Source organism: Saccopteryx leptura, chromosome 1 (assembly GCF_036850995.1).
Source record: "Saccopteryx leptura isolate mSacLep1 chromosome 1, mSacLep1_pri_phased_curated, whole genome shotgun sequence".
Lineage (NCBI taxonomy): Eukaryota > Metazoa > Chordata > Mammalia > Chiroptera > Emballonuridae > Saccopteryx > Saccopteryx leptura.
In genome coordinates, this window is record NC_089503.1 from 345,431,460 (window position 1) to 345,452,931 (window position 21,472).

At 39.6% G+C, this 21,472-nt stretch overlaps 1 protein-coding gene across 1 annotated transcript in view; it reads right to left on the reverse strand.

Annotated features, from left to right (window-relative positions):
- Window positions 1-8,902: 8,902 nt before the first annotated feature.
- SH3BGRL2 (SH3 domain binding glutamate rich protein like 2) overlaps window positions 8,903-21,472 on the reverse strand; it is a 76,656-nt gene continuing 64,086 nt past the window's right edge. The window contains exons 4-5 of the mRNA XM_066360287.1: window positions 15,831-15,911; window positions 8,903-11,882 (exon numbers count right to left, since the gene is read on the reverse strand). Coding sequence (XP_066216384.1) covers window positions 11,871-11,882; window positions 15,831-15,911 — 93 coding nt within the window. The 3' untranslated portion in view covers window positions 8,903-11,870. The remainder of the gene's footprint in view (window positions 11,883-15,830; window positions 15,912-21,472) is intronic.

Here is a 21,472-nt window from a genome sequence, read left to right on the forward strand (position 1 = left end):
TGAGATCCTTCTTGTTACTGACTTTGTAATTATTACATTTTACTTCCGATGGCTGCTGTAGGTTACATTTCAGAGGATAGGCCAAGACTTAAGTGAAATGACTGGAAAGAACATTCTGTTTAAAGATATTTCATGCCTCTCTTATTTTAGAAAACTAAAATTTAGCAGAATTAAAAATTGAGATGTCTCCATTAAGATGCAGTATATATTTATAGTCATTTTCTGACAGCTTTAAATATAACCAAAGCTATTGTTAGGCAAAGAACTTTGACTACAATCAAGGTTATTATAAGGCAAAAGAACATGCTGTTCTTATCATCCACCCATTTAACCTCCCAACGAAAAATACTGAACAGCAGTTAGTTCCTATTAAGGGCTCTATCTAGTTACTGCTCAACTGGCAGAATTTTGTCAAGCTTCTAAAAGAAATTTGTATTGATTTTTTACTTTGGAGCTAAAATTAATAAGGATCTCAGGAAGGCCAATATTTTTCCTTGAACAGAGAAAGAACCCAATGGTTATATTAGTGACTAAATTGGCTGTGCTAATTAAGATTTTTTAAAAATTATGTATATAAAAGAATATCAATCAAATTGAAAAATAGGTAGTTACATAATAAAAGTATCAGATTTTGGTCTGCTTTCATTATAAGCCAGCAATGATGCTTCCATTGGGCTTTTGGAGAAATTAGAATGTTTAGTGAACTAATACTTTGGTAAAATAATAAATAGACCCAAACTTCCCTGGCATACCTATTCACAGATAAAAAGTCTGGGCTTGTGGTAGAAGGGTAATTAACTCCCAGAAGTAACACCAATGTTACTACTCACTTACAGACAACTGTAAAATCCATGCCATGGAGCCTTGAATCAAAAGGGTGCAGAGGTTCTTTAGTGCAGGTCCTCGCCACCACCGAGTCCTCGTACACGTGGTTTGGTGACAGGCACCACAATGACATCCACAGTGTAAACTCTCATGGCAGAGCCACACTGGAAACTACTTGTATGTTCCCAACAAAGTTCGGAATGCTGCCGCTGCTCTGAATATCTGTTACTCTTGATTTTGTAAACATGTCTTCATGGCACCCCAAACCCTCAAATACTGATGAGACAACCAGAAAGGAAAACGGGGTGGGGGGGGCACACCCAGCATTTCGGAGCAAGCCGAGAGGGCACCGGAGTGTCCCGGATGAGCCATCTTTTGAAGCTACTTTCTCAGTAAAATTAATTTTTCTTTCACTTCAGGCTCATTTTAAAGTTAATAAAGGAAGGATATCTGGCAGGATCATCTATCTAACCCTCTACCCACCTGCTTAATTACTAGCCTGCCTGGACCGAGAGTCTGGGAATACACAGAATCATTGGGTTCATTGGATCTGACCATTTCCTAATAATGCCTCACCTTCCATTAGAAGCGAGATCTTTTACGGTGAGTGAACAGGTCAGACTTTACAAAATTTTTTTTTCAATTTTCTATTTGTTAAAAAAAAAATCCAATAGCTATGTCCTTTATACAAGTATTGAGCTCTTGGTATTTATTGTTTTAGAATTAAAGAGAAATTCTACTGCTAGGCGAAGACCAATGCTTTAAAAATAGTCTGGTGCATCTCCTTAGAATAACTGATTACATGGAGTTATTTCTAGAAGCTTAAATATATATTTTAGCATAATGCTTTTTCCTTTAAATAAAATTTCGACAGTTTCATAAAACCGAGAACCACAAAGTAAAGATGACTAAATGAGCTTTGCGTCTCCCTGTGGCACCTATATTTGTGACATGACATTCACCAGCTTAGTTAATAACCGAGTTGCTAGCTCCCACAATGAAGTTCTGAATACTTGCAGGCAAGGCCTCAATATTGTGTGTAATGCAATTTTCATTTAAATTACTTGTGCTTCACAAAACACTGATAATTCCTTTGCTCTTAAAGAGCATGGCTAATTCCGGAGAGAAGTCACTAAGAGAATTTTTTATGGTACAAGCCAGTTATCAATTTTATAGTGTCTTAGCTTCAAATCCACCCTCAAACACGTGCTGCACTAACAGTTGAAAATTCCGTTAAGCAATCTCTCCTTGCCGGTGAGCATGGTGTTCAGCGCTCTCAGTAGAGGGCGCTGGAGGGACACTGTAGGGGAAAGGGGCTCTTCTGCGGGGCTGCTGCACAGCGGGCCTTCACTGTGGGTCTGATGGTGCTGCCTCAACATGGGGTCCCAGAACACGTGGTTCCTCGGGGACCTTGCAGCTGGGTCTGGCCTGGTGACAACCTCCTCACAACCCTCTTTGGCATGAACACCAGATGTCATAGGTGTGCTGTCTACACTGGCACCTTGGCTCCCTCCGCAAGCACACACACTCGGCCAGGCTCAGCTGGCTGCTGCCTGCACTCCAGAGGGTTGCTTCCTGTTGCCGGTGACAGTAAACCAGTCCTGCCCGATGACACCAGTGAACCTCTTTGCCAGGCAGTGGGCTGCAGCTGTCATTTCTCCAAGGACCGTGGCCTCCCTTCCAAGTTTGTTCTTCCTTGAGAATTCTTCCTCAGTCCCAGGGTAAAATATAGTTTTCTTATATCTGACAGGCTTTTATCAGTTGAATCATTCTTTATATTTATCTTCCTGTTTAAGTCACTGTGTGGTGTTTCTATCCTAATTGGACACAGACTGCTACAACATAATTCACACTTAGCAACTGGTAATTGCCAGCAGAAAGGACATAAGGAATCCGATTTACTAGTGATACAATTAAAAAAACAAAACACAAAACCTAGACTTTCCAGTACATGGCCATCTATTTAATTATCAAAGAGTACTGAACACATACTAATAAACCGTGTTGTTTCAGTAAAGAGAGAACATACAAGAAATTCCTGTCTTAATACAAAGCTGATCCAGACCAAATAGGATAAAACTTAAAAAACTCACAAAAGAAAAGCAGCTTCTAAGATACTAAACAGTAAGTATCTGTGCTCAGGAGGGTCGCTACTCTTCCATCAACATCATGCAAATGTACATATCAATACTTGGCACCCAAAAACCCCACAGAATTGACTTAATACAAGGTAAGAGATAAAGTATCTGGTTTTTATATTCAGGCTTAACTGGCGAGTGGTGATTATGCCCTTACTGAGGAGCCCTTACAGAAAGGGCTTCTTCTCTTCTTTCTCAGATGTTCACCAAGTAGAACATACAAACTGGGGTACAAAAAAAGATTGACTTCATAGCGCAGAGTGCTTGGGCATTGGCTCGACAGCTTATTTGATGACTCCTGTATCTACCACAAGCCATGCAAAGGATACTGTTCCAATCAGTAAAAAATCAGAATGTAAATTTAAACAGTATGTATATTGAAAATACTATCCAATAAGAGGCCATTTTCTTTTTTTTTTTTTTTTTCTGAAGCTGGAAACGGGGAGAAACAGTCAGACTCCCGCATGCGCCTGACCGGGATCCACCCGGCACTCCCACCAGGGGCAATGCTCTGCCCACCATGGGGCGATGCTCTGCCCCTCCGGGGCGTCGCTCTGCTGCAACCAGAGCCACTCTAGCGCCTGGGGCAGAGGCCAAGGAGCCATCCCCAGCGCCCGGGCCATCTTTGCTCCAATGGAGCCTCGGCTGTGGGAGGGGAAGAGAGAGACAGAGGAAGGAGGGGGGAGGGTGGAGAAGCAAATGGGCGCTTCTCCTATGTGCCCTGGCCGGGAAGCGAACCCGGGTCCCCCGCACGCCAGGCCGACGCGCTACCGCTGAGCCAACCGGCCAGGGCCAAGAGGCCATTTTCAATGAGGATGACTAGTAACATTTTCAGTAATGATTGGAGAAAACAGATCTTCAACACTTAAAACCCATTCTCTGCTAAAATGATCGTTTTGTAGAAACCACTACTACCCAAATTCCCCTATATTGCCTGCTTATCTATCAGATTCCAGGAGCGCCTCGGTCCACCCTCACTGCAAATGTAACCGTTTATGTTTTGGGATTCCTGTGAAGTCGTCCCTAGAGAACTGGATCACTCTGGAATGGTCGTACTCAGAGACACTCTGGTCCCTAAATGAGTCAATGACAGGGAAGTGGTTTCTTGCTGTTATCGGTCAGAAACTGTCCACAGGTCAGAATGCTGTGATCATTTTACCTGCTAAGCATATAACTGCTAAAATGTCATGACTGGGATGGGAAACCTGGCAGTATTCAGTTTCTCATTTATGGCCGGGATATGTACGGTATATTTATTAGGCATGTAAAGCAGTCCAGTGAGGGAAGCTGCAGCTGGAGTCATTCCTCTGGTTGCCAGTCTGGGGAGTAAAAATATTGCTGCTGTCAACACTTTTGCTACCCGCCGCACTAGTTTGTTAGGATGTGGCTAGGAATAAATTATTTAAGAGCGGCTTACCACTAAAGACAGGAAGAGAGATAAAAAAGGCTAAGTCTGCTCTAGAATAACAGAATCAATGCCAAATTCCTGGAGCCTAGCTGTGGGCTATCCCAGAGCCCCGAATCTGTATTTCAACCCAGTGATGTTATTAGTACATGACATGAAATGGATTGGCAGGGAGAAAAATAAAACTATTGTCCCAACTTAACATATGGGGTAGTAATACCAAACTAAATCAAGTTAGGGTGAAAAATGTCTATAATTTATCTCAGACAAGTTGTTCCACCCACCCTCAAATGCAAAATCCCAAATAGGTGTGGTAGTTCATTAGAATGACAAATAATGAGCCCAAAAGCAACATGCAAAGCAGGTACAGGAAACAGATGCTTGGCATCTCCCCCTGGCTTGCAAGGACTGCATGTAGGACAATCACTCTTACGCCAGGGAAGGGTCTTAAACAAAGTAATATCTCCAAATATTCTTACAGTACTGTCACCATCAATTATTTTAATGACAAACCTAACACAGATTTCCCCAAAAAACTATTTTGCTAAGAGAGTAGCAAAAAGATAATGGTTAAACACCCTACACAGGGAAAGGAAGATCTTTTCCTTTATTACTCATATTCTGTTTTCATCTTTGGCAGTGAGATCAGAAATATACTTGAAAAAGGTAGATTATCCATATATTCTTATGAGCTCAAGTGGGTTTTACAAATACAGAGAATTAACATTTTAGGAGATCTAGGACAAAATCCTATTAATATTCATCACTGTTCTGCAGATTATAGATGGTATCTATGTGGCTCATTAAATTCCATCTTTAACAAAAGGAAAACCACAAAAGTGCCACCATGACTTAGTTCACAGATGTGGAACAATTCAACAAGGACCTCAACTTCATAAGACAGTAAAGGAACAAGAGGCTGGACACAGAGAGAGATGTCCCTTATTACAATACACACACATTACTCTTCATTCCAGGAAATATAGATATTTTCTCCCCTACAAAAAATGCTTCAATTGAGGGGACTAAAAAACAAAAGGAGAAAGCATTTATCTCGGCAGCAGTATTATAAAATTAAGATTCCAAATGATGTTCACATTTCCTTTCATAATTACAGATGAAGGAAGATGATTTGCCCAAACCCTAAAAATCTCTCATTAATCTCTCTATTGTAAATTCAGGTCAAGAGGCTGATACAGCACAGTACTGCCCAGTAGTACTATAAAGCTAGCCATGGGTGTGATTTTAAAATTTCTAGCGGCTACATTAAAAGTTTAATATTTAATTTAACCCAATATGTCCCAAATATTATTTTAAAATGTAATCTATATAAAAATTATTAGAGATACTTTACATTCTTTTTTTTTTTCATAACAACTCTTCAAAATCTGGCGCATATATGTATATATATATTTCCCCACACACACACCCACGAAGTTAGAAATGAGGAGGCAGTCAGACTCCCGCATGAGCCTGACTGGGATCCACCCAGCATGCCCACCAGGGGGCGATGCTCTGCCCATCTGGGGCGTTGCTCTGTTGCAACCAGAGCCATTCTAGCACCTGTGGCGGAGGCCATGGAGTCATCCTCAGCGCCCAGGCAAACTTTGCTACAATGGAGTCTTGGCTGTGGGAGGAGGAGAGAGAGACAGAGAGGAAGAAGAGGGGGAAGGGTGGAGAAGCAGGTGGACACTTCTCTGTGTGCCGGGGCCGGTAATCTACCACTGAGAACCCAGAACTTCCACATGCAGGGCCGACACTCTACCACTGAGCCAACTGGCCAGGGCTTGGAATATATTTTATACTCACAGCACATATTTAATTCAACTAGGTAATTTCAAGTGCTTAATAATTCTATATGGCTTGTTGGTACCATACTGGATACTGTTCCAAACTACAGAGCTTTCATCCTCATAACATTGATGCTAAATATTTACACTAGAGATTTTTCAGTGGAAAATTTAATGATAGTGAATTTTATTCTAGAACCAAAAGTAATGTCTATTTTAAGAATGTGGAGTGCTGTTTTATAAAAGAAGTCTAAATCTTTGTGCAGTTCATTATAAGCAGTAACAGGTTTTCAGTTGATATACTTTCAAATGCCAGGGTCTTCAGTCTATTAAAAATGCTGTTGTCTGGTTAGCAGGAGCCTCAGAAGACAAACTGCATTGCACTTTCTTGTTCTTCTACTACCCACCAGGTTAAATGCAGGAAAACATACTACTTCTAAAACACACTGGGTTACACTGTCACGACGCTGAACTTTCTCATTCAGCTTAAGGATTAATTATGAGTATAGGTTCAAAACAATCTCCTATGACTTAAATAAGTAGTTCTTTAAATGTTCTTTTACATATAATTTTGGCATACTGCTGTAAGCTTATTACATGCTGACATATTAAGGAAATGTGCATATATAAACATGCAGTCTATATGAAGATTTCCTTCTGGTGAAATTCTGTAGCAGAAAACCAAACCATGATATTCACCTCCTACCAAATGACTGGAACTGATGAGCCTGAAAACAGCTTCAGAGAAGGAACCCCTCTAGAGGGAGAGAGGTTTCCATAATACATCTTCTCTTGCTCATATGCCGACAGGCTGAAAATTAGCATATAATAAACACACAATAAATGTTTTAACTTTATTTTCTCCAAATACTATGAAGTTTCACATGCTTTTCACACTCCTGGAACTGGCTTCAGAATATTTTTCTGCTCTACATATGGTTTCTCTTTAATAGTTAAGTAATAACTGGTAAAAGATTTAAGTACAAAGAACCTCTAAAAATTAATCTTTAAAAACATAATAGAAAAGGTAAAAGGCTTGAAGAGGGATTTCCAGGAATAAGAATTCCCATAATAAAAAATGTTCAACTTATTAGTAATCAAATACATGCAAAATGAAACCACATTTTACACTGAGCGTGTCAAAAATTTGAGTCTGACAACCCCAAAAGTTGGTGAGGAGCTAGAGAACCAGGAATTCTAGTATACTGGTGGGAGTGTAACTTCATACCATGACTTTGGAAAACAATTTGGCCTTATCCTTTGAAAGTCGATGTGCTTTATTATATGGCACAGCAATTCTATTCAAGGTATACATCTACTCTCATGTATGTGCACCAGAAATCACATTAAAAAATGTTCATAGCAACATTTCCTTTTTCTTTTTAAAAGAAATAAGCAGCTCAACATCTAGTGACAGAAAGGAAAAATTGTGGTCGAGACATACAATGCAATAAAACTTAACACTGAAAATCAACTAGGGTACTTGTTTCAAAAAGAGAATGCCCAGTTTCAATGAACATAAAAAGAAAGTGACAGATAGTTTAACTTCATTTATTATTTAAGGATATACACATGGCGGTAAAATGATCAAGGACAGAGAAGTTACAAGCAACACAGAGCTCGGGAGAGGGGCTCCTGCGGTCAAACTGAGACGGGATAGGGTCAGATAAGAGCTCATGGGGCTTCAAAGGAAAGGCAGTAAGCTGGTGACAGGCACACAGGAATTTGCTTATTACTCCCCCCCCCCCCCAGCCTGTGTTCTGCTTATTACTCTTTTACATTTTAGTGTATACATATGTGTGTGTATGTGTATGCAGATATGTTCCATTGCACGTATAAAATAATTTTAAATTGGAGTGGCTGTAACATAGAAATAGATTACACATCATGTTTCAGATGACGCCCATGGCCTGGAGTGCTATGCACTTACCTCAACTCGATCATTCACCACTTGGCTATAACTAACTGCTGCTTTTGCTTCTGTTTCTCTGTTCCTCGAGGGTGGAGACTATTGTCCCGCTCAGACAGCACCCATAACATTCTAAGGGCTCAACACCTGCTGATTGAAAGGATGACTAAACTAACCTGACCTGCATTTCCAGAAGAACTAGGAAAATTTTGAAGGTCAGGCTTGCAGTGGGTGGCTTATTTGGTTTCAGGATTTAGCACATTCTGCAAACTTACAGCCTGTTCTCTTTTATCTCCTCCTTTACCCTCCCTCTGGGTTGGTGTTCAAGGTTTAAAATAGTTCAGTGGGGAGAGCAACTTTAGACACTGCCTTCAGAAATGTTTTCTTCTGCTTTCAGAGGCGGCTGCATCAAAGGGGGCCCCTCTACCAAGGGCGGCAGCTACACTGGACTTGTTCTCTGCCACCAATTAGGAAAACAAATCCACCAGCCCATGGCTTCAGCATACTCAGGACACCACAGTCATCTATTTAAACAACCAAAGGGCCAGTGATTTAATTCTATCCTTGATCCTGGGTGCTGAATGGGATCGTTCTGTGGCCACCTCTGAACACACACACACACACACACACACGTACACTTCTATATATATGTGCATCTCCTCATATGGTCAAACAATATGTCTGCATCTTTACAGCTAATCTGCAGGTATGGGGTTCATGTATGGGAGTAAAAACACAGCATTCCAAATAAACAGGAAGGTTTCAACCAAAGACAGAACTAAAATTAGGAAAGGTATAAGAAATGGTACGGAACAAACACTCCATTTTCAGAATATGTGTTTTCTATAGTTTATTCCTTTTTAATGTTGAATATAAAATCTGGGATTTCACCAATGCCTTTAGGGACAAATGCATACAAAATGAAATCTAAAAATAAAATTATGCAGATCAAAGTGGGCCCTGACACTTGAGAAAAGCTGCTTGAATGAAAAGCATTTCTAGGAAAATCAAAACCCTTTACAGCAAAATCAAATTTTAAAACACCAAAACAAGGCAGAAAGAGATTTTGGAACCTTTCAATAACAGGAAAAATAGATAATAGTTCATTATAAAGTCATGTAATTCAAAAACATCTGTTGAATAAATCTAGAAAACAGAAACAAATCTAAAATATATTAAAGTCTGAGAGGAAAGAAATCCTTCCTCTCCTCCTCCTTGATTTTAACAGAACACCAGAATTTGGAAAAAACCAGTTACTTCTCCAACTAAATTTCCTTCTGGTCTGTGTACCCCTAGCAGGATGGCACTCTGTATTTTATCTGATTATAAAATAGCATACTCTGATTTCTAACAGCACATGTCTTTGTCCCAACAAGCCAACAACAGGAAATAAAAATTCTGTCTTGAAATGCCCTTGATATGACATTGATGCCTGCAATTCCCAGCCACTTCTTTCCTAGGCTTTTAACATTGTGATTTTCTAAGTCTAAAGGCAGCAAGTTAAAGAAGAGAACAAAAAAAATCATTACTTGTTTGAAATTCAGCTGGTAAAATATTACAAGGACACAGTATTCTCTGAAGGCAGTGTGGGCAGTCCTCAGAGCTCAGCAGAGCCGGGCACTGCGTCCAGGCCATGCAGTGTGCTTCTAGCTCACGCGTAACACGGACAGCACCCCAAGGCTGGTCTCTATTTCTTTGCTGATCAAAAAGAAAGAAAGAAAAAAAAAAGGTGGGGCGAAGGGTGGATGATATGTAACTGTGATAGTAATTTAGCCCTCCTATTCATCTAGTCTGTTTAGGAGAATCATACTGGGCCTAGTATAGCCTTAGTAATTCAAAAGTTATAAGACAAACCCGAGTAGCTTTCTTTGTCTAGCAAGTGTTGCAGTGATCCTACAACCCCAGAATTTAACTTCCAAAGCCTCAATCCTAACAAGCTGGTTCTTGGTGCTCACTGGCAAGAGTAGACAATATAAATTAGGTCACCGGACCATTCAACAGTTTTTAATTGCTGTAGCTTAAAAAGAAATTCTAAGTCTTATCAGAAGACTCACATACTCACACACAATATCCAGTTAAAAAAAAAAATTCCTGGATAGTCCCTGGGATTTCTCAAATGGAATTTGACCTGGATCTTATTTAATGCCACCTAAGCAGTAATACCCATGACTCCACAGCAGCTTTCCTTGCAGAGAAAACGGAGGACCGCGTATCGTCCAGCCAGGTAGAGAGCTGTGGCATGCTCCTCCCTGGTCGTAGTCCTGGGCGGCCAGCTTCAGGCTGGTACTTCAGCTTTCGCTTTCAGCAAGTCCACAGTTAGCAAGTTGGAGAGTAAGAGAACATATGTCTTCTGTTCTTTCCATTTCTTATAAACTTCCTGCTCAGAATCCAAGCGGCAGATCCAGCATCAAGATGTTGAGAATGGCTGAATATTTTCGGCAGCCCTCTGATCCTTTACCCTGTGCAAGACTGGTCCCATGTTTGGCAATTAAAAACTCGAAAAAATGTAAGCAGGGACAAGGATGCAAAAAAAGTAGCCCCCGCCCTAATAAAGTAAGACATGCTCAGTATTTATTAGCATCTACTCCAAAGGGAGTAAAGATTTTGATAACCAAATACAATTCAGATTTACTCTCAACGGTCCCTTTCTTACATGCTGCTCTGAAAACATAGGCGGAATAAGAACATGTATCTACATTACTCTAGAAAAACCTGGGACTGTGCACTGGCCAGGAAGATAAACTAACAAAGTTAGAGAACCAATGGAATGTAAGACAAGAAAAAAATTAAATTGTGCAGCAATACTAGTATCTTTTAATATGCCTAATCAAGGGTTCATAAAATATATCTAAACAAAATCTTCCTTTCTCAAAAAAATATAATCCCTTCACAAAATAGAATAAGCAGCTGTTGGTCAGGGTAGCTGCATTTAAAAATATACATGCACTTACATATTATAAGTTGCTGGAGCTGAAAATGCCTTCAGATATGAGTCAGATACTTTCCCTATAAATTTACTATCTAATTAGTGCACCTCTTAAAATATATCCTTTAAGCAGTCTTCTGCATTTAGGTGAAACTCTCCTCTTGCAAGAGATAAAGAAACACCTATTTTCCAAAATAGCAATTATTTTCATCCCTGTAACCTAGCTCTGATCGCACATTGTTGCAACAGCGATTTCTGGAAACATCTGTAGGAGCTTGGAGAATTTATGGGGGTAAGAGTTTTTATATTACCAAAAGGAGGGTAAAACATCCAATCTTTTCTGCAGGTGTTATTACAAAGTACTGGAATAGAGACATTTGTGATTCTACAGCAAAATTCATGACCCCTTGTCAATAAGCATTTCTTTTCTATTTTCTTTCTGATCAAAAAGATTCTAAGTCTGGGAAACTAATTTGAAGGATACAATCCAGGCAGCTTAAAGAGAAGCAGGTCTGAGCAATACTGGCATCAACTACAACCTAGGGCGGATCCAACATTCTCTCACTGATGGTGCCACTCGCTTATCTTTCAGTCACTAGGGAAGCACACCAGTCACAGGCTGCAGTCCCCCCAGCGAGTGAGGCACCTGCAGGCAATTCTGAAAAGAAGAAGAAACCCACCACAGTTCTGATTTGGTTTAAAGCAATCATGCAATCTTATTATACCCACGTCTTCCAAAAACACCTTTTTCCGAATGCAAGCAAAGTTAACTGATGATGCATGTGGCTCTGTCACAGTGATGCATTAGGTAAGCAGGTGTGTGCTGAGTACCAGGGGGCGCTCCAAACGCATCTCCACCATCTTCCACTTGTCTTCCCTAAGGTTCTGCCTATTAAAAAAAAAAGTCAGTTACTGCACTGTTGACAAGAAAATTCACCCTGGCAGTGATATTTTAAAAATCCAAAACAGAGATATTAGAGATCACAATAAATCACACCCCTCTGTGACTGGTAAGAACAAATCCTGGGCTTTAGGCTAAGAAGCCAGATTTAAATCCCACACACCTGACCTGTCAAATATAAAAGTGAAAAGAAAGCCACGTTTCAAAAACTGCCGAGACTTGTCTCAGAGATACTACTGTTCCACTCACACCTGAGTGAGTGGCATGTGCGTGGGCCACCTCCCTCAGGGGCCTGTGGAGAGTGAGGGACCCGAGGTGAAGAACAGTTCTGTATGGCCATGCCTACTGGTAAACAGCTGCTGTCCCAACCCCAAGGGTGGCCCCCGATTCCACCACCAAACAGATACCTGGCAGAGGGGCATCCGACCTACTCCATGTCTGGCTGGTCAGCCCAGGGTTTACCAGTTATCACTCTGGACACCGGCCAGTGATCCAAAAGCAGAAACTTCTACTTCAGGCCCTACCTTGAGTCTGTTAAAATAACAAACTTGATGATTTTCTACCTGAAAAGTATTGGTGAAGAGGCTTCCTTTTATCTTAGGTGGATACCATGGTGGGCCAAACATTGCTGGTTCCAGCCAGCCACAGAAGAAAGTGGGTTTTCCCAGGTTTTCATCTTTCAACTTCCCGAGGAAAGTGGGAAATCTGGCATTTAAAATATTAACAACTCATTTAAATTCTTTTTAAAATCTTGTGCATACAAACACATCCAGAGCCAGCGTGGCCTGGAGGCCACCATTTGGGGATCTGCCCCATCTACTTTATTAAGATTTTTTTTATTGATTGATTTTATATGTGTGTGTGGGGGGGGGGGGGAGAGAAATATCAGCTCATAGTTGCTTCGCTTTCGTTGTTCATTGCTTGCCTGTTGTACATGCCTTGACCTGGCAAGCCAGGGTTTTGAACCAATGACCTCAGCATTCTAGGTCAACGCTATATCCACTGAGCCACCACAGGCCAGGCAAGCCCTGTCTACTTCTGAGACCTGCCCAAGTCTACACAACACCTGTGCCTTTTGGGCCCATCAATGTCCTATTCCTACTACCTCTTTTCTGTCACCTCACTGTGTAAGAGCAATTACAGGTGCTAATAGTGTTTCTCTGTGTTCCTAGGCAGGCTTTCGAGCCCTGTCTTCTATGTGTGTACACTGTAGAGCAGTGGTTCCCAACCTTTTTTGGGCCATGGACCGGTTTAATGTCAGAAAATATTTTTACGGACCGGCCTTTAGGGTGGGACGGATAAATGTATCACGTGACCGAGACAAGCGTCAAGAGTGAGTCTTACACGGATGTAACAGAGAGAATCTGGTCATTTTTAAAAAATAAACCATCATTCAGACTTAAATACAAATAAAACGGAAATAATGTAAGTTATTTATTCTTTCTCTGTGGACTGGTACCGGTCTGCGGCCCGGGGGTTGGGGACCACCGCTGTAGAGAGGGTAGGGAAGGAGGTGAGAAAAGGGGGCTTCTATGTTTTAGTACCTTATACCTGTGAATGCTCTATTCAGGCCTTCAGAGTATGGACTGTATAACAAATTACCACCAGAGTAAAAAATAAGTAATTAAGTAATTAGAAGGGGTGGTGGTACTGCTGAATTGCTCTTAAAGATACTTTTATTTCTCTCCTATGAAGATGAATGTGGTGTGAGTCGCTATTAACCCATAAGGTCCCTCAAATGGTTCGTGACGGTGGCACAGACACCTCACCATGGACACTCCCGCTCAGGTATGACGGACTCAGGCACCTGAAAATGCTGGGCTGGCTGGGTGGGTGGGGACGCCTGGAGCCCTGCTGCTTTCGGATTGGTCTGCTGAGATCAAGTCAACGTCAGTGGCACCAACACCAACTTTAATAGTATGACCACAAGTCATGCAACACTGCTTATTTTACAGATCATAGGTTTCTTGAGAAATTTCTGAGAAAATAAACATTTTTAAAGAGTAGAAGAGTCAGCCCACTGAGTCTCTAAGGAATCCCAATCTTCAGGGAAAATAAGAGCAAAGAAAGCAAGCACACAGTACTGGTTTTTAAGTTTTTTGCATAGACAATAATGTCCATGAGATTTATGTATCCATTAGGTCACTCCTACCCCAGTTTCTTCCAGTTCTTTGCAGATAAATCTGGATTATTTAATATCCTTGGATAAAACATGTTATAAAATACTACAATTTTCCTAAGAAGTATTCCAATATTCCATCTTTATAAAAACAGTCTTAAGGACCTTTAAATATTCTAAGTGTGGATTTTGCTTCTTTTTAAAACTTGTGCATGGAAACCACCCACAACCATCTGTATACTTACTGATGTAAAAACAAAGCAAGATCTCACATTGGCTGTAAACTACAGGTGCTGGTGTATAACTTCTATTATCGCTAGTCGCTGCCTTCCACCCAGAGGTATTCCAGAAATGGTACGCCTCTTACTTACAGACATCAAAGTTCCTAGTAATGTACCTGCATTTCAATTCAGTGTTTAAAATGACAATTCAGAATTCCGTCCCATTGAAATACAGTGAAAAAACTCAGTTGCTATGTATGTATAGACTGCAAGGAAATACACTAAAAATGTTAATGTGGTTATCTCTGGGTGGTGGGATATCAGGCGATTTTTATTTTCTACTCAACACTTTTGTATTTTCTCAATTTTTCTAAGAGAGCCTAGCTACTTTCATCATCAGAAAAACAGTGCTTTTAAAAGGGGAAATAACAATAAAAATATTCCCTTATTTAATAAGCAAATGCTACTTTTTACTTTGAAAGTGAATCCATATGCTTCACAAAGTTGTGATAAGATATATCATTTCCAGGTCTAAAAATTAGAAACGCTTGAGCCGTTTATGTTCTCTAAAAGACATATGACCTAATAAAGCAGCTTTAAGAACATTTTGATTAGTTCAAGAATTGCAATTCTTTCAAGGTTGACTATTTGTTATTGCAGACCATTTCTCTACCAATTTTAATGAATTAAACATGTAAAAGACCGGTCCTGACTGATGGCTCAGTGGTAGAGCATCAGTCCAGTGTGTGGATGTCCTGGGTTCGATTCTGGTCAGGGCATACAGGAGAAGCGCCCATCTGCTTCTCCACTCCTCTCCACTCCCATCTCTCTCTTCTCCTCCTGCAGCCATGGCTCAATTAAGCGAGTTGGCCCTGGACACTGAGGATGGCTCCATGGCCTCTGCCTCAGGCTCTAAGAAGAGCTTGGTTGCTGAGCAACATCCCAGATGGGCAGAGCATCACCCTCTGGTGGGCTTGCCAGGTGGATCCCAGTTGGCGCGCATGTGGGAGTCTGTCTCTCTGCCTCCCCTTCTCATTGAATTTAAAAAAAAAAAAATGTAAGAGATCTTAAAAATATGGCTTTCATGCTGTTATTTCAAAAAACATAAAGTAGCCCCATGGTCTAGGCACATATGAGAAAGCAATCAACCAACAACTAAAGTGCCGCAACAAAAAATTGATGCTTCTCATCTCTCTCCCCCTTCCTGTCTGTCTGTCCCTATGTATCCCTCTCTCTGACTCTCTGTCGCTGTCAAAAAAAGAAGAAAAAAACCATAAAGTAATGTAAACTTGCAGTTTAAAATAGAAAGTACCCACTACTTTCTGCTATCTTAAATTCTTCTTGGAAAAAGAGGAAATTAATTATCAATAAACTAAATTATAAATAAAAATAAACTCTAATATAGAGCAATAATTGAAAACTTGAAAGAAATAGGCTGCTTCCTGTGTTTTTACACTGGGCAATCTCTGTGCATCTGAGAAAGAGAAAACTAAATCTTTAGGGTATATATGCATTCCTTTAACACTTTCAACCTCAACTGAGAACAATTAACAATTGAAAAAAGATGAATTTTAAAACAAGAAGAGATTTACCTACCTTTGATGCCAAGCGTGATTTCAGGCCTAAGAATGAAAAGACGGTGTTGCTTTCCTTTGATTCAAAGAAACTGTCATAATCCTAGAAAAAAAAGGGGAGGAAGAATAAACAAACATACAATTATCTCTGTATTTGCACTTTTGACAAATTCTTTATGGAAATAAAAAAATAAAAAATGTACTATTGCTCCATCCAGGCCAGGGAAGAGCTACAGAAATCTATTGATTTGCTCTTCCTAAGCCTAAAAATTTCTTTGACTATGATGACAAATGTAACAAGTTTTTAAATCCAAAGCCTGTGGCAAAATTAAAACATAAAACACTGACAACAGAAATAAAATCGGAACACACTCTCTCCTTCATGTGCCAAGCTAAGATTTATTCGTGTAAAGTCACTCTGACCTATTCTAGCACTTCAATATGAAGGCTGCCTCCCAATTCTACTCTTGATATTTTGTTATCTAGGGCTTTAAAAATATATATCCTTGGGTAAATAGAAGCCTATAAAGGTCTCCATGTGTCAATGTGAGTGCTTTTGAAGTTGTCCACATTCTTTATGACCATGTCTTCAGAGAGAATAAAGAGCTCAAATAAAAACTAGAGAAAGCTGAATTTATCATCTATAACATTTACCTTTGCCTCAGAAGCAGAATCACTTTTCTCTTCCTACTTTCACAAAAGAAGCCATCAAGGAATGCTGATCAATATGCTCATCAATTGTTTCTTTTCAAAAGTTTGTGTGTATAATACTATGCAGTTTCTAAAGTGATATAAAGTAGTCTTAAAATTTGGTAGAGGTTTCTCTTTGATAATTTTATCCTGAGGATAAATATTGTAAACAGACAAGGATCAGAAGCATTCTTAGGCATTTCCTTTATGCTAGGTGCCTTACAATCAGTCTGTCATTGGCTGGAAATGGGCTAAGAAAAAAAAAATGTTGACCAAGTTTGATAGCCAATGAGAGCTGAGATTTGGGCCGAGTATTTATTGACGCTGTAACTGAAGTTTTTTTTGTACTCTATGATGCTTATTGCCAGGAAGAAACAAAGTGTGGGGCACTCTGTATGAATCACTGAACCCTAATGAATCCGCTGCTAAGTTGAACCAATGGCATCACAGGTACTTTTGAAACCCAAGGTTTCTAAACGAGAGTTAATGACTTACAGGGATCTGTTCCTTGCAAAGCATGCGTCAGTTTGACAAAAAAAAATCTGTGAATTATCTGACTCTGTGTAGAGACTCTCTTATCTAAACGCTTTAGCAGGGTGAGGCTGGAGTTGAGTTTCAAAATGTTAAGTTTGAGAAATTGTATGAGACCCCCACGTGATGAAAATTATCAACTGGGCAGTTAGGGGTTCCTGGTGACTCTACAGTATTACACATTTCATAGAATTTTATGAAAAATTTTATAATATTTTATTTTAAAAAACTATGTTACAAATAATGCAAGTCTAAATTTGATGTAGAATTTAGGCAAATATCCCATGGACTGAAAATCTTACAAATATTCTTTGTAACAAAGGTATTTCCAAACAGTTGAGTAGCACATCACAGGTTCATGAAACAATCCTGTTTGATTGAAAAAACATTCTTTATCTGACCATTTGTCACTTATTGTCAATGTGGTAAGAAAAGGAAGGCGGTTAAACTACAGCTAGATTTATCTCATCCTTTTAGACATCCTGTATGAAAACCGGGGTACCTGTTCCTCCTCATACCATATTTGGCCATTTATTCAGTCTACATTCCTCCCCTAGAGAATCTCATTTAGAGCCATGGCCCTAATTAAACTCACATCTTTAGCTCTGATTTCTTTTCTCACTACTGGTTCTATATAAGTACTAACTGCTTACAGTCTCTTTAACATAAGGAATCTAAATCGCAATTCATGATCTTCCTGCCACACCAAAAGATGGACCTCTAAAGAAAAATGGTTCCACCATCTAATGGACTCTACCAAGTCAGGAATTAAGGTACCACAGGACTCCTCTTTTTCCTCAACCAAAAACTATCCTTCAAACTCTTCATTTTCAATATCCATCTCATTGCCCTAATCTAAACTAGACTTCTGCAGGAATACCCCAACTTACCCACCCTACTCCAAGCTAACCTATTTCTACCCTATCATTCTCAAGTGAGGACAGACTGACCTTTTAAAAATGACACATTAGGCCCTGGCCGGCTGGCTCAGTGGTAGAGCGTCGGCCTGGCGTGCGAAGTCCCGGGTTCAATTCCCGGCCAGGACACACAGGAGAGGCGCCCATCTGCTTCTCCACCCCTTCCTCTCTGTTTCTCTCTTCCCCTCCCCGCAGCCAAGGCTCCATTGGAGCAAAAGATGGCCTGGGCGCTGGGGATGGCTTCTTGGCTTCTGCCCCAGATGCTAGAGTGGCTCTGGTCGCGACAGAGCGACGCCCTGGATGGGCAGAGCATCGGCCCCCTGGTGGGCGTGCCGGGTGGATCCCGGTCGGGCGCATGCGGGAGTCTGTCTGACTGCCTCCCCGTTTCCAGCTTCAGGAAAAAAAAAAATGACACATTGATCATATTGCCCTCTTATTAAATCCTTGACTTCAAGACTTCTCATTGATCTTATAGTACAGACTAAAATTCTTTTTTTGTGTGTGTGAGAGAAAGTGACAGTGACAAAGACAGACAGGAAGAGGGATGAGAAGCATCAATTCGCAGTTGCAGCATTTTAGTTGTTCACTGATTGCTTCTCATACATACCTTGACCATAAGGCTCCAGCCAAACCAGTGACCTTGGGCTCAAACCAGCAACATTGGGTCCTGTTGATGATCCCATGCTCAAGCTGGTGACCCCATGCTCAAGTCGGATGAGCCCTCACTCAAGCCAGTGACCTCGGGGTTTCGAACCTGGGTACTCAGAGTCCCAGGTCGACACTCTATCCACTGCACAACCACCTGGTCAACAGATTTAAATTCTTTTCATGGCGTAAAAAAGACTGTGGTTCAGCTCCGACTTAGTAAAGACTGAGGGAAAGGGAAGTCTTGTATTTCCACTCCTCAACCATTCAGAGATTCATTTCTGGGAAACGGAGTGGTATACGTATATATTCAGACAACTGTAGATGTGATGTCCTGCAATCTACTGAGTTATATGACCTTGGTCAACTTCATTTAACCTCCTCAGACTATTTCTTCCTTTCTGCATCAGATACTGCCAAATCCCTTGAACCTGCAGGATTCTATGAAATGATGGAGCTTTCAGCAGAATTATTCTTAAATGGCCTGTGAGCTGTGTCCGGGTATAAGGTCACTTACATATTTTAGTTACTAAAAATACCTATTTGAAAATATACTCCTCTCTGGTTTAACTGAACAGAAAAGGGAAGAGGCAATAGTGAAAGAAAAAAATTAAGATGAGTGACTTAGTCATCAAAATGCTGTCCCTGTTGAATTTTGAAGGGCCTTTACCTGTTTCTACTTCATTAATAATCTCTGATGTGTGTGTAAAATGCAGGAATAAAAAAAAAAACTAAAGTAAGAAATAAAAAATGAAAGTCAATTCCTGACTCAGTCTCTATAAATGTAGCATGAATTTTACTTTAAAAGTCTTAAGTAGTAACACGAAAATATCTTGCATATACCAGTAATACATCAAAAGGCAAGTTACAATAAATATGTATATAATTCAGGTTTCAGTGTCTATATTAAAAACTATAATTTTAGCCTGACCAGGTGGCTAGAGCTTTGGCCTGGGATGCTGAGGTCCCAGGTTCAAACCCCCAAGATCACCAGCTTGAGCATGGGATCATAGACATGATAACCCCATGGTTGCTGGCTCAAGCCCAAAGGTCACTGGCTTGGCTGAAGCCCCCACCCCTGCTGTCAAGGCACATATGAGAAAGCTATCAATGAACAACTAAGGAGCCTCAACAAAGAACTGATGCTTCTCATCTCTCTCCCTTCCTGTCTGTTCCTGTCTGTCCTATCTCTCGCTAAAACAAGTGAACAAACAAAAACAGAAAAAAAAAACCCACTTAGTTTTAAAATAATTATAGTTCTTCAAATCACAAAACTGGAAATAAGGTTAAATCTCAAAAGCAAGTTTCATATATAAAACAGAACCTGTATATAGTTTTATAAACAATCCATTTAACATCGAATCAAATCTGTTCTCATACATTTTAGTCACCAGCAAAAGTATTTAGACGTTTCAGATATTTATATATTTCAGAAGAACAACATTTCTTATTTATATAAAAAATCTTTATATCTCTGTCATAAACATTTTAAGTGTTATTTTATGAAATTTTAACTCAGTGCCACATAACTACAGCTAAGGGGGCTTCTTACCTGAATACTGAATTGGATCCTCCCAACAGTTTAGAAATAAATCACTTAAGGTAATTAACTCCTTCCAAAGTGACAAATATAAAATTTGGTAATTAGTTTTAAAAGCAGAATAATTTAATGAAATCCTTTTTAAAAGTCAATATTAGAACAGTACCTGACACAAACCAGGTTACCAATAATACTTGTCAAGTGGATGAATTAGTTATCTGCTAATTAATGACTGATGTGCCGTGTTTTAGGTAATCTCATGCTAGCAACATCACTTAAAGAAATCTTATTTCTACTTTATTGCTTATGGGTTTTAAAGAATCATGTATGCAATTTACTTTCTGACACTCAAAAGCTTTTGAGTGGTCTGATGAATCTCCAGGTTTAAAGGTTAACTTATTTTCCTTGTCATGTTTAGGCAAAGAGTATGTGATTGATAATTTAAAATCTAAAATTTCTGAACAGTAGTATCTCCTTCCAGAGATAATAAATTAAATAGTATGATGTGAAATAATTTAAGAGTAAAACAGTATTAGAAATTTAAAAATCACACCTACTGATTACTAGTACAAGTCATTATGGCCTTAGGCATTCCCCAGTAAAAGAGAAAGATCTGCTTTCTTATCAAGTTCATTTCATTTATTAGGCTTATATTTTAAAGTGTATATTACTGCAAATGTTAAAAGCACTGTACTTAAAAACTCACTATAAAGTTTCTAAATAGGCTTGCTGAGTTCCTTATAGTCAGACACTGTCTCTGAAGCGTTTGTAAATACAGATATGCAAATGACACATTTCAGGACAAACTTCTATTAACGATCAGTTAATTGCACCTTTGGAGAAGGGTACAAACACAAAAGCATATTCAAGATAAAACAGCTCACTTTCAGAAGCTAGTAAATTTTTATTACATTAAAGAAAAAAGATGAAAAATCCCCTTTGTTTCTAGTGAACTGCTTATGAAAAGAAAAATTTCTGGCCTATATAGGTATCAGCATAATTAACTAGCATAATAAACCAGCCCTATTACTAATGGAACAATTATCTGAATGTTGCAGTTTAAGAAGGATAAAGCAAGCTAAATAGCTGTTAAAAAGGAAAAAAATAAAAAAAGTTCCATCACCTATACATCTGTTTAAGTGAAAACCAGTATTAGAGACATTTATAAGGTCATGATAAATGTACAACAGGTAGAGTTCACAATAGTCTCATTCTTCCAAAGAGCCTACCTAAGGGCATTAGCTGTAGGCTGCCATTAGACTGTTATGGACTAGACAAGCATTTGAGACAAAGATCTTAAAGTTCTTTGTCCTTTTAGTGTTCCCTAAGAAAACAAGAAGG